The following is a 17,163-nucleotide window of genomic DNA, read 5'->3' as shown; positions in this document are numbered from 1 at the left end:
GAACTTTTTAAAGAACTCGAGTAATCTCTTTCAGATCCAATTCGGGGAACAGCTCTCAAAGAATATGAGAGGACAAGCATGCTACATTCAAAAGGCAAAGTAATTTTCATTCATCATGATCACACCATTTTATCAAAAACTTAAAAAACGAGTTCCAAAAGAATAAACAATATCTGATCAACTAGTTATTATATCGACCAGGAAGTAGAAACATCCAGAAATGAACAGAGCATGGAAAAATTATCTCTGTACAAGAATCTATCTGAAAGAATTTCAACTATCTACGTCAGAGTGTAGTACAGAATGGCTAATAAAATTTAGTGTGTTGTGTCTTCCCTTCTCTTGGCTGAGCATCTTCTGAAAAATTTCCAGCATTGCACATCACCATCACAAACTCATAGCAGAACAATGTCTCTCCCATTCTGTGCTAAAAGATAAAAGTGTTTGTGGTAGATCTGTGTCTCATTCTGTGCACGAATCGCTTTATGATAGCCGATACATAGTAGGAAGTGATGCCAGTATCGTTTACGGCTTTGGATTTTTTCATTGGTTAGCATTTCCTTAACAGCTTTCAGCATCATGCTTCTTCTTAACTGGATCGGCTGACTAGAAGATTTAACTTCCAAGTTCCAAGGATAGTTTTAGCTAGTTTGAAGATTAAAAACTAAATCTTCACCAAACGAGAATTTGTGTAAACTGGTTTGCATTTGGGAGCAACGAGGTAGAGCATTACATTCAGAATACAATAGCAGAATCTTAAACTTGAATCTGCAGTCCACTTCAGAGACCCGAGTCATAATCAGAAGGCTCTAGCTTGCATATCCTTAAAACCTTCTCATAGGACTCAGGTGTAAGTTCACTCAAAAGTTCTGAAATAACTAATTTATGCTCCCTCTTTAGCTCATCTAATTCCTTTTGCTGCTGTATCAACAGTTTATCAAGTTTTTCAGCCATTACCTCGATGAATTCTGATTCATCACGTTCTGAAACTCCACAGTTCTCTTCTGAAGGGTGTGCATCAGAGCTAGCATGAAGATTTGTAGTTGAGCTACCCTCATCCTGCCCGCCATTACCGCCATAATCAGACAAAAGCTCACTTTCCAGTCCCTTAATTATAGCAGCATGATCTAGATTATCCCTAGGCATGTGGCTGCCAGAAGATTCAACATTCTGATCCATACAAGACAAGTTTGAAGGACCTGGCTTAACAGGAGAGCACCCACCAATTCCCTTTGGAGAGTCAGACCAGTACTTACGACCTGAAGGCATTATCTCTAATGCAAGGTTACCAGATTCAATAGACAAGGGAGAGGCACCATTCCTCGTTTCAGATGGAGAGCTATCAGAAATTGCAACATCTCCCCCTACATTATCTACACCATACTCAACTGATGTCCAGTCTGGAATGTAGGACCGGATTTCAGTTTCGATCATTTCAGAAATTGTGGAGACATCTTGATCTGAAAGGTCCAATTCCTCGACCATTTCACTTGCAACAGAAATTGCTGTGTCGGCTTCAATATCAAATGGGAAATGGATGTTGCGGACATTACCTAAAATAATTGGAGAACTTGTAAACGGAATACTGGAAATTCCAATAGAGTAGCTATTCTTCTAAAGAAGTTAAAAGAACTAGAAGGAAATGACAGAGAAATATGAATTTTACCCAAGGCGTCAGCAATTCGTAATTTGAGAAATATCTTGTTAACATCTTTTCTCTGACCATGCATGCTGAAGTCTCTGGTAGTCTCAGCAGAAGTATCATCTGTACATCTATCGATATGGAGCTGCTCTCTCTTTTCTTCTGTCATGGGCATATGTCCAGTAAAAAAACAGTAAGTTACAATCCCAGAATTTTTTGACTGAGCGAGATGTATTTTCTTAAACTTACCTGTGTGTTGTGTCTTGTTTTTTAAGTGACGAGTTATTCTTTCATGATCATCATCTGCTAGGAGAAATGGATCCCTTAAAAGGTCTTTTGCAGGTAGGCGGTCAGAGACATTTGCAATACATTTTTCTATAAGTGCTTTAACTCCAGGATTGGTGACTTTTGCCAAAGAAGCTGGCTTTATCCCCTAGGAACAAAAGGAAAAAAATAATTCCTTAAAAGCTTTCTCAAGGAACCTTATATTTAAAGAACCTGCATAAGAGGGTTAAAAAACAATACAGATCAAATCTGGACATACAGTATCTGATTTGAGAAATTAGCAGCGTTTGGATTATATAAATTTTCTAAAGCATTTTAGGACTCCCATGTATTTACCAAATTGAAGTACATACACAGCTATCATTTATCTGATACAACATTACAAAATTTCAACCCGAACTAAAACAACTTTGATGCCAAAATAAGAGCCGGGGCTTTAAACAAGTGGTGGTTCATTCTAAAATTGAAGCGAGGAAAAAGAAGGAAGAAGAAACTTGCACAAAATGATACACATCACATGAAAACACACGTAAAGCTCCTTGTTTAAATGCCTAGAAAAATGCACTAGGAAGCCTAGATTCCATGAACGTAATTCTTTATATAGCATCTGGGAAACCATTCCGAAAACTATTTACCTGGCCTGGAGATAACAATTGCAGACCACACATAACAATCATATGGATCAAGCTTTGAAGATTGAATAGACAACAAGAATACTGCTGCTTCTTTGTCATAAACTATAAGTTACCACAGCTGAATGAAATCTTAAAGTGAATGGTAGGTCAAATGCATCACGATAAATATAAGGTTTGATAGAAAAGTCCAGGTTGCACAACGTACACGATGAAACTAAATCATAGACTATTTCCTATATGATATGGTGTTTTGAGTCCTAACAAAATCTAATAAAGTAGCATTATTCATACAGTATTCACGCTTCATTAGAAGGTGATAGAACTGGTAGGGCAGCCCCACAACCTGACAGCCCTTTTCAGCAGTCAGTTCCAAAGGCATCATACATAAATGCCAGAAATAGGGTTAAGAAATAAACAAGAAATATTAGTATCAAGGTACTGCATGGGATACAAAAGGAAAAATGATCCAGGAGCCCTTACTGATGAGACCTTCTTATATATTTGAGCAGCATTTGCACATTCGACATATGGATATTCAAAGGTTACAAGCTCAAGCAAACACATGCCGAAGGCATAAATATCCACAAGCTCATTATATTCCTCCTCGTACAGCTCTGGCGCCATAAACTCCGGTGTCCCTAAAATCATTAAATCACAGACACAGAGTAAGTCATCTTACTGCCTCCACTGAAAACATTTATCCATAAACTTCGATATTGAATAAGAGCTATCATAATGGCTTATTCAAGTTTAAAATCCTCACCAATAACACTGTGAGCCGAACGAGCCTGCTGAAGAATGGCAGCAAGTCCCAGGTCACCGATTTTCACCTCACCTTGGTTGCCATTGACAAAGATATTGTCACATTTTAAATCTCTATGTATAACTGGAGGGTCATGACTATGAAGATACAGAAGGCCCTCTAATATCTGCCTGGACCACTTTTTCAGAGCCCTCAAATCAACATGCTTGTGTTTCTTTCTATATCTACATGTGTTCATAATATATATTTAAGTATAATTAAAGAAGAAAAACAAAATCTGAAGAGGCCAGGGCAAAAGACTCACTGCCGTAGTGTCCCTGAAGTGAATATCTCGGTAATGAAGTTGATGTTTTCATTTTTCGTATCAACCCATGAATTGTAAAATTTGATTATGTTCTTGTGCTTCAATGTCTTGAGCAAATGAACTTCTGAATAGAGTCGCTCCAAATCTTCAGAGTTCCGCAATACATCTGTTACCTTAATCTGATTCCAAGCTACTTCAATTCCTTCCAACTCATCAAAAGCCCGATATCTATATACCACATCTTGATCAAGAACACACAATTTACTCAAAGTTTCATCCCAAACCAAACGCAGGCAGATGCGCAAATTTTAATTTCCTAGATAGAATCAGTTTAAAATAGAAAATGCACGAAATTACATGTTTAATTGCATCACCACTAACATGGAAGCGAAAAAGGATACACTTTTTTGTACGCCCCTTTTCCTAAAATTTCCTTATACTGCAAAACAAATAGAGATTAGGAGAAATGGCAAAACATTAATAAGACAACGAATAACCCCCCGTCCTGGTAAATATTCTGAAATCTGGAAGTTCAATGGCCATCTCAGCATTTTATACAAGTTCCAACCAAGGAGAAAAAAGGTTCAGCCAAGTATCAACGTGAGCAATTACAGTACCAAAATAAAATGTCAACTAGAAATGCAAAACAAGATAAACTATTAACTGCATGAGTATTTACCCGTCCATATCGACCAGTAGGATCAATCTCCACGAACTCGGGATCAGATTCGTCCAGGTCTTGATCCAATGACAATTCCTGAGACATTCTGGTGTCGGATCAATAACGAAACAAAAAGAACTCAATTTCCTCCAACACTAGGAATCGAATTCTTCAAAGATTCAATCCAACTCAACTACAAACGAACCCCAAACAATACCCAATGCTAATTTGAGCAAAAACCCGCGAAGTACAACTATTTTTCAGATTCGAACAATACCCAAAAATCCTACAGAAAAGAGGGTGGATTTTTACGAGGAATAAACGAAAGCGCGCGACGAAAGAGGGAGCCAAAAAGAAGAGAGATTCGTCGGAGGCGCTTATTTGGGTTGGGGCGGGGGATTAACCGACTGCGACTGATCGTGACAGATCACTCGCATACCCAATTCCGAATTTTCTATTTGTTTGATTTTTTCCCGAAACAAAAACAAAAACAAACAAAAAAAGGTCAGCTTTTGGCTCTTCATCCAAAAAAACTGAATCGTAAATCGTAATGATCTTTCTCTTTTTGATGAAAAACGAAAAAATCTGCTACGTGAGTGTGCACCCGATCAGACGGACTTCACAGAATTCTGATTTCCCCATCAGAATTAGAATGAACATGGCCGCTAATCAATGACTTGATCTTATACTAAAAATTTTATCTGAATTTTGTGTTGCGTGCTCTCGATTTGCATTATTTGTTACAATTTTAAAATTTTAATTATAACTGTTTTTTGTTATAGAATTGTTTAATTATAATTATGGAAGACCAACCAATGGACAAATCCTCTACGTAATTTAAACATCCTAATAGAATAAAAGTATATTCTAATTAAGGTAACATATAATATCGTTACAAATTCGATAGATATTCATTACTCGACTTACTATTTTTTTTTTATTAATAACAACAAATTTTAAGATTCAATTTTTTGAAGTTAAAATTATTCTCTTTTTGTTATCAAACGTAAAATAATAATGATTTTGATATTAAATTACTGTATCGTGCACAAACACTCCAAATTCAATGAGTGGTGTCATTCTAGGATTAGAATTCAAAGAAATGATTTTATAAGAATTCTAGAAACATTAGTAAGAAACTTGGAGGACGATGCCATGATTCTGCAACTTCGTTGGTTTAATTTAATAATTCAATAAAATTTTCTATCAAAAGGAGGGGAAAAAATCAAATCAAATCAATCAAATTAAATGTGCTCGATTTCATTAAATTCAAGAACTAATTAGTTTCGATCAATCCAATTTGATTGATTTTGATTTTGAGAAAAAGATCAAGATTTTAAACCCAATTTACATTTTTTTTAGCACCCATCACTCCATCATCTCGGGAGGAAACGTTCCCTAATTGCAGACAACAATTTTGAGTTAAGATGGATCATGAAAACAAAAAAGCCCAAATTTTAAGAATAAAAGTCTTTAGAACCTCAAATTTTAAGGAATCCACACATGATGCAGAGTCACTCCCAAGGATTCCAAAAGCATCAAAACCCTTAAGCAAAAGAAGATTATGTTTGACCATGGATAGGCTCAAAATACTATCAATAACTCATCCAACCAGATTGCATACCAATAATGCAGTTTACAGACTGAGCTTTATCCATTTCATAAGCAAGAAATCAGAATCATGCACAATCTTGTCGAATTGATAATTGAAATAACATGGTTTGGTTTGCTTGAGATCATAGAAAAGAAAGAAAGAATATGGCCATCAATGTTAGACTTCATTCTCTTTATTTCAGCCAAAGCTGAGTGCTCCACCAAATTAATTCTCAGGTCGGTCCTCCATGCATGAAACAGGATAAGATAATCATGAAAACTCATGAGGTTTCTTGCTAAGAATGATTACAACGCACCATGTTAGGTACACACCTCTGATCCCACTGGATAGAAAGCTTGTTATTGCTTCTTAAGTGCGTTCATTTTGTCCCTAAGATAATAAAGCTTGGCCCTCCGCACTTTCTTCTTGTCCAACACCTTAATCTCTTTTATGTTTGGTGAGTATCTGTCATTCATCAATCACTTGATTAGTCATATGCAAAGAGCCACCAGAAATAGACAGTGGACAGGCAAAACCAAATGTGAATTCTCAAAAACAATCAAACTAATCAAAAGTTAGACTAGCGAGCTCTCACGTAACTAAGAGTTTGATTTTAGTTTTAGTGACAATGAACATCTATAAAGAGGAAGACCTCACATATCTATGTGTGTATATATTATACAGCAACTTCAACAAGATGTTTGTTCCTCTGTTGTTGAAATAGAATATTGTCCACATGGAGTAAGATCATTTGTACCATAATTGCATTTCTTTCCTAGTGCTCTTTCTAATGAGATGCTACATGAATCTCCACCTGAACTATGATAAAAAAAAATTGCATTTCTTCAAGAGGATGATTGTTCCTCTGTTTAAATAGAATAGGGTCCATAAGTGTAATTCCTTTGTATCATAATTACATTTCTTTCCTAATGCTCTTTCTTATAATATGTTACATGAATCTCAAAAAATTTCAAGCATGGTTCAAGACTCAAAATCCATATAGGTACACGCCTTAAAGTTAATCATTTGTATCAAATTCTCCACCAAAAAAAGAGGAAAAATGAAAACCATAATCTACAAGACGAAAGAGAAGACTCTATGACATGCGAACGCAAAATTGAGATCTAGAGCTTAGCATAACCTCATTACATTCGTTAATGTCAGCCATCTAAGGGAGGGAATGAATAGAACAAAGACAAAGAATATGCTTCTTCATCATTGAGGTGAGCAGGGACAAAGGTAATGAAGTTAGGAAGCTAACTTTTGGAAAAAATTAAATATCAACAAAAAATTAGCATTACTTACAGAGGAAAGAGCGACTCAATCCCAACACCAGCAACTAGCCTCCTTAGTCTAAAAGTTGTGTTTAGACCAGCATTGCGTCTGGCTATTACAATGCCTTTCAATGTCGAGACACGGCGCTTGTTCTCAGGTACTTCCTGTTCAAAGAAGACAGAAAAAGCCAGAAAACACTTCAATAACCTCATCTACAACTGCATTTAGAATAAGAACGTTATCTATAACCAATGATACAACATGATATACTATTTGACTAAAATGAACTCTACCACTTTGAGCTGCACAATATAGCCTGGCTTAATATCTGGAATTTCTCTCTGTGCTTTTACCTCCTCAATAGCTTCCTTATCTAAAATCTGTGGAAGAAAAACAATATATGAAAACCAAATAAATGGGAAGATGAAATGCAATTACTTATTTTCCAAAAATACTCAGAAATGTGAGTGCCTGCATTATGTGTTTTGAGGTTTTATCCAGCCTCTTAAATTTGATGCGAGGAGTTATATCAGGGGTAATTTCAGGAGATTCTTGTGAAACTGATTCCACGGAACTAGTCGCAATGCCCCTGCTAGAAAAAGGAGGGGCAACTTCTGCCAACTGAAATAAAAGTGGCCTAGGCCTCTGGAATACTGAACAAGTTGAAGATACATGCTTTCTCGAAGACACAAATTCCACTTGAGAACCCATATTTATCTGCCATGAAGTTGAATAAAATGTTATGACGATATATTCCCAAGTCTTAAAAGAAATAGATATTGCTTCCAATAAGTATCATAATTTAACACAGTTCATATACACAATTTTCTGAAAATATTTCATAGGATAGATGGTAGTTTCTCTGTTGTTTCAGTTCTTTTTAGTACATAAAAAACTAGCATCACTGATAGAAAAGAGGAAGATAAGCCATCTCCATAGATGCCAAGGAAGTTATAGAAAGGCACTCCAATTGGCAAGTAATATAAAAGCAAAGAGCTAATTACAATTTTTTTTTTTTTTTGAAAAAGTACACCAGCTTCATGCAATTGCAAGCTAATTATTTTCGGACTATCTTCATCTTTTGGAAAATACGATACGTAATCACTAAGACAATAATGAAGACAATTCTGTTGATTAAGGCATTACTGAACGTCAGGATCAATTTCGAGCTAAACTGTTCATACTTTACATAACTTTTTAGCAATAAAACATTTAGTAGAAATCACGTCTGGCCAGAGATGGAGACATGGACCCAAAAACGTACATAAGCCAATCAGATGTTGGCCAAGACCATGTCATATTCTTGTGTCCTATCGCTTATGAACTTAAACATGGAGTATAGATGATTCCGTAAAAGTTTGTAATTGGAGCTTGACCGATATTTTGACCGAATAGAAACTTCAAAAACAACGCAAAAAAACAAATGATACTAATAAACGATCATAACGCATGAATACTTAAATAAGAAAAAATACATACGAAGGCTTCCGGATATTGATTGCTCAACTTTGAGAAAGACCTCAAGAAGGAACCATTCAAAGACCCATATGGATTTCCAAAAGGCCGAGCAATAGTAAAACCGTTTTCCATCGACATTGGCGCCGAGCAGCTACAGCCAGCATCCCCATTAAGTGGGTAACCTCTAATCGATTTGAAATGAGCATCGGGACTTTGCCTTCGTACCAACTGATTAATTCTGCGAAAACTTTGCATTTTCGCGCTAGATTTCGAACTGCATAACCCAAACAAAATTCATGAGCGCGAGTAATAGAAAACAATACATATAGAATTGTCACAGCAGCGAATAAGTAATGCAATTCAAATACACATTGCAGGGATCAAAATCGCTGTCAAAGCCGGAGCTTGATCTAGATCACAAAAACCCACAAAATCCGAATAGCAAAACCAAATTAGAAAAAAAAAAAGATCCCACTCACCGATCCTACTCGGGGAGAGCAATAGTAGAGCCCCTCGTTGAGATGAAATCTTGAAGCCTAAAGCCCTAAATCAGGAGACTGAGAGGTTTTTGGTGAAGAAAGCAGGCACTCTTGCAATGCAACTGAGCTGGACCTTGAGTTTACCGCTTTGGACTACGGGCTCAATCAGTGGGCTTTGCTTTTTTCTTTTTCGTTTCTTTAATATTTGAACGAGTAACATTTTCTATATATATATATTAAAGAAAAATGTAAAATATATTTTCTGTCTTGAATTTGAGAATAAATTTCTATTTACTCTATAAATTTAAAAAGTTAACCATTTTAAAATGATATCACAATATTTATTATCTTTTAGCGCTGTTATCTTTCTCTCCCTTCGCTCCACCTTCTCAATTATTTCAGGTCTGTTTTTTATTTCTTATTTCCATTTTCAATTTCTTGCAAAACATAAATATAAATATTATTTGATCATCCTTGAATGTATGGTATTCAACCATCTCATTCTATTTTTCTTTATTAAAAGATTAATAAAAGAGGAGAATATTGTTAAGGATCCCACGATAAAAATATAAGAAACTCAACAAAAATTTAAAATATAAGTGGGACTACTCCTCCCCATGAATATTGTTACAGTATTAGAACCTAAAAACTCAAACGAGCATTCGATCAAAAAATAGGATCTAGTCAAAAACGAGGTGAGGGAAAAGGAGAAAAGATGAATTTGTGATTTCTGAAAATCATATATATTAAAAAGGATGAGTTTCAAGCCACTCTTTAATTCGGAAACTCATAACTTAAATTAAACTAATGTATTATTTTCAAAAAAATCAATAAAAGTAAACCCATGTATTAAATATGAGCTCGATTTCTTGACTTCGATTATACAAACTTAATTACTTGCAAGTCAAACACCACTTTTGTAAGCAAATACTTGCATCTTCAAAAATTTCATAGCTTTTCCCAATTCAAATCAATCACAAATACAGTCTATTTGATTGCCTGACATCAAACTATGCGGTAAATAATTCTTTTTTAAAGAACAACTATTTCTAGCACCAACTACAAATTACAAGAATCTGAATTTCCAGCATCTGGCGACAACAAACACTAATATAAATGACAACGTTCGTGAATATTCTGTTCAGAAGAATCATTCAAAAAGCTCAGACCAACTGTCACTATATTTCCTGATATACTGCAAAACAAAGAACATATACTTGTGAAAATGTGGGACAAAACTCAGATCAATTACTCAAGAAAGGACATGAACCAGTATGACCCATATTAAAATACTGGGATCTCTGAACTCAGCTAAAATTCGATCAAACCGAGCCAATCTTATCTCATTTCGACCCAAAACCGAACCATTTTGCCAAGAAATTTTTGTTCTTTCCACGAGATGTGTTGGGTGCTTCTTTAGCTGGTGTTTGAATAGGTAATGAACCGGGTTTAGCTGAAAGAGAAAAATTACAGACAGTTTCATGTTAATATAATCTCTCATTGACGCAGAGTGCAAAATAGCATTAAAATGCAAAAGGGGTGTAGTGTAATTGTTTGCTGTTGCACATGTACCAGATTGTGGTGAAGCCCTGCTGGTTTTGGCGGTTCCCAAATCATTGAATTTCTTTCGTTGGTTAATTGAGTCGTCACGGGGTGAGATGGATGTTTGATTCCTCTCCGTGATATGCTCTGCACAATCATGTACAATGCCATTGTCACCACAAAGAAAGTGAGGAAATCAAAATGTTACAATGACATGAATAGCCACGAAGTTGATACAAGAAATTAAAGAGACGAGAGAATTATGATAAAAATACTTGAATTGATAAAACTAAGAGCACATGAGCAAGAAGTTATGCATAAAAGTTTCAAGATGAAATAATAGAAAGCTGACCATTATTAGGAGGCTTCCCATAACTTTGCTGCAAGGCATCCAAAAATGGACGTTCCTTTTGAACTCGCATCACTGATACGAAACAAAACCAAAAAAATGTTGCAATATTTATATTTCTCGGCAGAGAATGTGCTGACAAACGCACGAGGATAGAGTAAAAATAAATTGCTGAGGCATACACTGATCATAAAGTCCATTCCTATAATTCGGAGCTGAGCCAACCAATAGCAACCGAACTGCCTCTGCATCTCTTGTCATGGATGATTGAGAAGACGCATCAAGATTTTTCGTGTCCAACAGGATTCCTGCAAGCTGGAAGACATTGAGATGCATGTCAGAATCCGTTTGAAGAGAATGTACAATCGAAACTAGGGACAAATAATTAAATAAGAACAAATCTTCTGTACAGTAGAAATTACCAAAAGATTCTTCAACAAAGGGGTTTGAAGTAAATGATAGGCATCTTCACAATAATTATCTGTGAGAATTGTGCACTGAGATCCAACCTAAACAACAAATAGAAAAAATGAACCTGAATAGGAATACAACAACTGGGATGGCTTCTCAAAAGATATTCTATAAGTAAATTTCTTTTCGTCATCATACACTAACCCCATCACTCATCTTAAGGACATCTTGCCCTACCACAAGGATGCTAGTTTGACCAGCCATCAGCAGACTTTCCAAGTCCACCTGAACCCAGATTCCAATAACTAAGATTAGTATGCTATTCATTGCCAATGGTTATCATTTCTTTCTGTTGATGATTCAGATTCGTAATCGATATAAAGCATAGCAACAAAATCGTCACAAGGAAAACAATAAAGGAACAGAAGTACCTCATCAGTGAAAAGAATTGAGGAAGCATCAAGTCCAAGGTGGTAAAAAAGCCAAGCAACCTGTCGTTGGTTCCACATCTTTCCCCTTTGCATATTAATCACAGGCACCACAAGACACTCTTGACAGCTTTCAGCTTCACTCTGCCTCATTTTGTTCTCTAGTAGCCAAGCATAGCACACTGCTGCCACCATTGAACTAGTGCCTGCATTCTCAAATGTCAAGAAGTTCTTTCAATAGAGCAACAAGGAAGCATCCCCACCTCAATAATTACATACTTCAACCTCATTCTATAGATTTATGGCACAAATCCTCACAATTTCTTCATTCTCAAATCTCAACAGAGCTACCATCATTATTTCCGAAAGAAGTATCATATAGATGAGTGATTCTACATTTTAGGAGTATTAATAAACTCAACTGTTTGAAGGACCCGAGAGAATGATTTTTACTTCGACATTCAGCTCCCCATTGGAGATGTTTTGAATCTTACGCCGCTGTTCTTCGAGGAACCCATTAAGACCAAATTCCAGGTCTCCAGAATCTGCCCTCGCGAACCCATTTAGACTGGATTTGGGTCTAATCGCCTGAAGCGAACAAGCCGGCGATGAGAGCGTTCTTCTCGGCGGCGATTCAGTCAGAGCCTTGGGCGGAGAAAGTAGGGCATCCGACGGAGGAATTGCGAGGCGAGAAGAGGGAAGATTGGTGTGGAAGCGAGACTTGCGAGGAGTGGACGGAGGATCGGAGATGGGGATTGGAGTGGCAACAGGAGGATTGGAGGGATTGAGGATGTTGGATATCCATTTTTGAACAGCCAAAGCAGGATTAATGTGCTCCTCCTCCTCGGCGGCGGCGGCGGAGGTTGAAAAGGATTCCGATTTGTTGCGGCTGTGACGTACGACTTTGGAGAGGATCTCCCCACTGAAGTTGTCCACGGCTCTGCGCCTATTGTTGCCATTAAAACTCCATGTTCAGAGTCAGACAGATGTTTTTAGAAAATTATAAAAATCAATAATTTTTTTAAAAAATATATATTTAAATTAACAAACAAATCTTTCATCTTTTTAAAATAAATAAAAAATATTTATTATTAATATTATGTACCTCTTGATGATATTTTTCTCGACATTTTCTATATCTAGTCAACTTTTTTTACGATATAAAACAAATGTCGATTCAATTTTAATACCAATGTCGATTTCATAAACATGCAAAAATGTAAAAATATAGATATGTTGATAAAAACTAATAACTTATTTTAAGGGAATGAAAATAAAGAGAGTGTATTTGTGTTGAGACAATATTAGATTTAAATTTCATTTGTTCTAAAATTTTAAAATTCTTTTACTCTCAAAATGCTTATTTCACCCTCTGAAACTAATCACTAAATTTCAGTATATATATATTAGTCGTTTGCTAATACTTTGTCACTTAATTATGCTGGTTCACCTAAGTAGAATCACTAAATTTTAGTACATATATATATATATGAGTCGTTTGCTAATACTTTGTCACTTAATTATGCTGGTTCACCTAATACTTACTCTTAACCTACTAATGTGAGGTGGTTTCTATACATATCCACATAAACACATTAATATATATATTTCGATCAATCAAAGTTTAATTCACTAGATAATGAGTATTATTATTATTATCTTTGCAAAGGATTCACCAGATAATTATAGACTTATTTCCATTCTTAAGGTCAATTGTGGGATTGTCCCACGCAAACAATTGTTGAGCTCAAGGAAAGAGGGAAAAAAAAGTTAATGCACATGTTTGCAAGTTACACTATCAATTTGTTAAAAGCAAAATAAAGTTAAAATGATCAAAATAGATATTTTTTTAATTCTAGTAACTAACATAGGTATGACCAAATTAAAATGGTAACATGGACATTGTTCAATGTTAAGGTATTTTGCTTCTTCCATTAAAGTCGGAGATTCAATTCCTATCTCCACATTTATTCTACTAAAAAAAGAACCAAATTAAAATAAAACGTAGCCTAAACCTCAATATTAAATAAATACGATTTCAGACATTTGTTATATCTAGTAAAAATAAATCATATCCAGGGTAAAGAGTTTTTTTCTTTTTGAAGAAAATTACCATTACAATGTGAATTCTTTCCTAATGTGATAAAAAATTTGATTTATGCACAAAAAACACCTCAATCTTTACTTTATATCTAAAATAAAATAAAACAATATTTAAGTATCAACCCATAAGTATCCATCTAATGATTACCATTAAATGATTTTTACAAGTAGGAGAGAGGAAAATCGAAAAGTAGATATTTCAAATAAAAATAATAATAATAAATTGTCAAATTTTTAGTATTTGTACGTAATGTTGAATAAAAATATATTTAACTATATTTTTAGTTTATATAATTTGAATTTAGTGAGATGTTATTTTCTAACCTAACAAATAATTCATACCATTAATGCCAATTTGAATTTAGCTCAGTTAAATTATATAGGTAAGATTAGAAGGTCGTGAATTCGAATTCTTCGATCCACATGTTGTACTAAAAAAACTCATTACGAATTTTATTTTTATCTCAACTTTGAAGCAATAACACAAATCTCACGAACATCCAAAATCCTATTTCTACTTTTCGATCAGATTGTTATAAATCCACGTTTCTATGAAAAAAAAAAAGAAAGAAAAACTCTTATATTATTAAAATAAAATATCATCTCGTAAAATTTATATGCTATATTCATGAATAAATTGTCCCACCTGAATTTGGTTTGAATAGAAAAAATATGGTAATTAAAAAAACGGAAAATTTGATGATTTAAATCTCCGAGTCCCACGTTGGCGCTTCAAAAGAGTGAGGCTAACCTTCTAGCGGACCTTGAGAGCGGGTCTCTCCGATCAATGAGCGCCGCCGGCGATCTACCGTTGGCCGCCGCAAACCTCGGCGATCCGACGAGCCGAGCCGGCGAACTACACCGCGAAGGAGACGAAGCCACCAGCCGGCGTGCCTCGTCCAGCCACTCCTCCGTCAATTGGCTGCTTCTACTGCTCCGATCGAACGAATCTTCTTCTTCAGTAGCAGTACCGGTCAAATTGTAGGCTCTCCGGTCCGCGTTTACGGCGCCGAAGAACATGTCGTTCATAAAATCCGTGAGATCGGGAGCCTGCTGAGGCCGGGAATGATTCGCGAGTCTCTTAATTGGCACGTTTTTGTGCCCTAATTTTGCCGCATCCCTCGAATTCTCTCTGCTCTGTTTCGTTTCCATGGCTGAAACCAGAGAGCTATCTTCCTAATTGGAGTTTGGATTCAATCTCCGGGAACTAATTTTCGTTAGAGGAGGTTAATTAGTAGTTGAAGAAGAAATTAATTATTAATTTCGAACATAGTAATTATCATTTTGGGGGTCGGGTTTTCTTCGCATAGATTTATGGCCGGCGTTTTCGCTGTGTCTTTTTTGATGAAGAACAATGCCAAAACTTTGTTGCAAAAGACACGTACCACCAGAGATAATTTTCCTCTGTTCTTACTATATTATTGAAAAATATTAATCACATTTACGCGTTGATTAAACATAGGTTTAAAAATTTAGTTTTCATGTTAACTTGAGCGAGTTAAAAACACGTAGTATGTCTAACTGTAAGTTCGTGAGTTCAAATCTTCATCTTCATGCTTTGTTGAAAAGCTAATCTTTTTGTCTGAGATTACAACGTAACATACCAAGCTAAAACTTGAGTGACAGAACTTAATTCTTTTTTTATTTTATTTTATTGATTTTCACACCACAACAATACTCCCTTCTAATTAAATTTGTCTTAATACAATAAATTGGGAGTACGTGAATTTGAATCGAAATGGTATCATATTAAGTTTTAGATTTTGACAAACCACTGTTTTAAAATAATTAAAATTTTAAAATTTTAAACTTTTAATTATTATTCAAGTACTATGGTCCAATGGGGATTTTAAGCAACTAAAACTTTATCTGCTTTTCATTCTAGGTTTTAACATTTAAAAATATCAATTTTTGACATCAACTTTTATGAAATTACGGTCTCAAAAAAGAAATTTTTTTTAATGAAATTATAACTAATTAAAAATATTAGTTTAATTTTTTAAATCCGAGGTAACATAATTTATTATTCCTGTTATTATTTGCACATTATTACATTTATGTTGACACGGATTGGAATAAAGTTTTATAAAAATTTGAGGATTATTAAAATTGAGAGTGGATATAAAAAAAATATTGGAACACCAAAACAATGTTGTTAAAAAATTTAAAAATCAAAATAGAAAATAGATTTTTAAAAATCCATGCCAAATTCATATATAAACCTAAAATATGATACCAATAGATAGAATATAAATTAACCAGATGAAAAGTAAATAAGAACTACATGACAAAACAAATAGGAATTTTGCAGTCAAGATTTGTTCCAAACTAAAATCCATATATAAAAGTTAAAATAGTTGGAGATAAGAGAATATATATGATTTAGTTAAAGAAAGTTTGGATGTATTTAAATTGGGGAAGAAACATATAAATTAAAGCATATTTCATTTTTCCACGGTGGAAGATTGAATCGTCGATCTTTTATCATGCATACAACAATTCATTTCCATTTGAATTGTCTAATCTGATATATATATATTTTTTTACATATATATAGAAGTTTGTTTATGAATATGATATTTTATGGACATTTTCAATAATACGAAGTGCTACTCCTATTTTGACATTTCTAATTTCAGAAATTTTAGCTCCCATGGCAAAGATCTAGATAAATTTTCTAATTATGAATGGTGAAAATTGGGCTATATTCAATTGACATGCATGTTGCTTCTTTTAGATTGATAATTACATTAGATTTATTTTATTTGTAGCTTTCAATTTAAAAACATTATATTAATTTATTAACAATTTCTTCATCTAATATTTTAAAGGTAGAACACTTGTCCTTAAAAAAGACAACTATACACTTTTATAGATGACAGAGTGCTGAAATATAGAAACAATTATATACACTGTGTTAGGACACCATGTTTCTCCTATCTCCACAATAACATGATATTTTCTAATTTGATTAAGCTTCGCCAATATAGTTTTATTTTTCGATTTCATCTCAAGAATCCCATACCAAGATGTTCTTTCTTCTTTTTACATCAGTTGTTGGAGCGAGAGATTCAAACCTTCAACCTTTAGTGAGATATGTAATACCCGACGGATCGAACTGAGGTTTATTTCGATCCAAAATATTTTGCTCTTATAATTAGTTCTCTCTTGACTATAGTCTATCTCTATGTTTGCATCTCCATCGATGTCATTTGACACATAATTTTTGAGACC

At 34.6% G+C, this 17,163-nt stretch overlaps 3 protein-coding genes across 5 annotated transcripts; all 3 read right to left on the bottom strand.

The window, feature by feature from the left end:
* Positions 1 to 82: 82 nt before the first annotated feature.
* Positions 83 to 4,996, bottom strand: WNK3 (WNK family serine/threonine-protein kinase 3). 2 transcript variants are annotated; one of them, XM_022281419.2, is made up of 8 exons: positions 4,309 to 4,988; positions 4,031 to 4,068; positions 3,630 to 3,857; positions 3,326 to 3,549; positions 3,043 to 3,200; positions 1,892 to 2,075; positions 1,667 to 1,804; positions 83 to 1,553 (listed from the first exon to the last, which is right to left on the bottom strand). In XM_022281419.2, the coding sequence occupies exons 1-8, from the start codon at positions 4,393 to 4,395 to the stop codon at positions 781 to 783; spliced, it is 1,830 nt and encodes a 609-aa protein (XP_022137111.1). In that variant the 5' UTR covers positions 4,396 to 4,988; the 3' UTR covers positions 83 to 780. The 2 variants fall into 2 exon arrangements, with proteins under 2 accessions (XP_022137111.1, XP_087977481.1); XM_088121355.1 differs by having other exon boundaries at positions 1,667 to 2,075; positions 4,309 to 4,996.
* Positions 4,997 to 5,871: 875 nt separating this feature from the next.
* On the bottom strand, positions 5,872 to 9,255 carry LOC111009074 (large ribosomal subunit protein bL19c). 2 transcript variants are annotated; one of them, XM_022282011.2, is made up of 6 exons: positions 9,097 to 9,255; positions 8,639 to 8,891; positions 7,631 to 7,876; positions 7,453 to 7,539; positions 7,190 to 7,323; positions 5,872 to 6,349 (listed from the first exon to the last, which is right to left on the bottom strand). In XM_022282011.2, the coding sequence occupies exons 2-6, from the start codon at positions 8,870 to 8,872 to the stop codon at positions 6,244 to 6,246; spliced, it is 807 nt and encodes a 268-aa protein (XP_022137703.1). In that variant the 5' UTR covers positions 8,873 to 8,891; positions 9,097 to 9,255; the 3' UTR covers positions 5,872 to 6,243. The 2 variants fall into 2 exon arrangements, with proteins under 2 accessions (XP_022137703.1, XP_087977475.1); XM_088121349.1 differs by lacking the exon at positions 9,097 to 9,255 and adding an exon at positions 8,986 to 9,004.
* Positions 9,256 to 10,060: 805 nt separating this feature from the next.
* On the bottom strand, positions 10,061 to 15,235 carry LOC111008802 (uncharacterized). The gene is made up of 9 exons (XM_022281612.2): positions 14,681 to 15,235; positions 12,249 to 12,772; positions 11,830 to 12,032; positions 11,603 to 11,683; positions 11,410 to 11,496; positions 11,170 to 11,302; positions 10,991 to 11,062; positions 10,669 to 10,785; positions 10,061 to 10,549 (listed from the first exon to the last, which is right to left on the bottom strand). Exons 1-9 carry the CDS (start codon positions 15,079 to 15,081, stop codon positions 10,440 to 10,442), a joined length of 1,728 nt encoding a protein of 575 aa, XP_022137304.1. The 5' UTR covers positions 15,082 to 15,235; the 3' UTR covers positions 10,061 to 10,439.
* Positions 15,236 to 17,163: the final 1,928 nt, after the last annotated feature.

Source organism: Momordica charantia (assembly GCF_013281855.1).
Source record: "Momordica charantia cultivar OHB3-1 chromosome 3 unlocalized genomic scaffold, Mcharantia_2.0 BLBB01000003.1, whole genome shotgun sequence".
NCBI classification, from domain to species: domain Eukaryota; kingdom Viridiplantae; phylum Streptophyta; class Magnoliopsida; order Cucurbitales; family Cucurbitaceae; genus Momordica; species Momordica charantia.
This window is presented reverse-complemented; position numbering and strand designations above follow the sequence as displayed.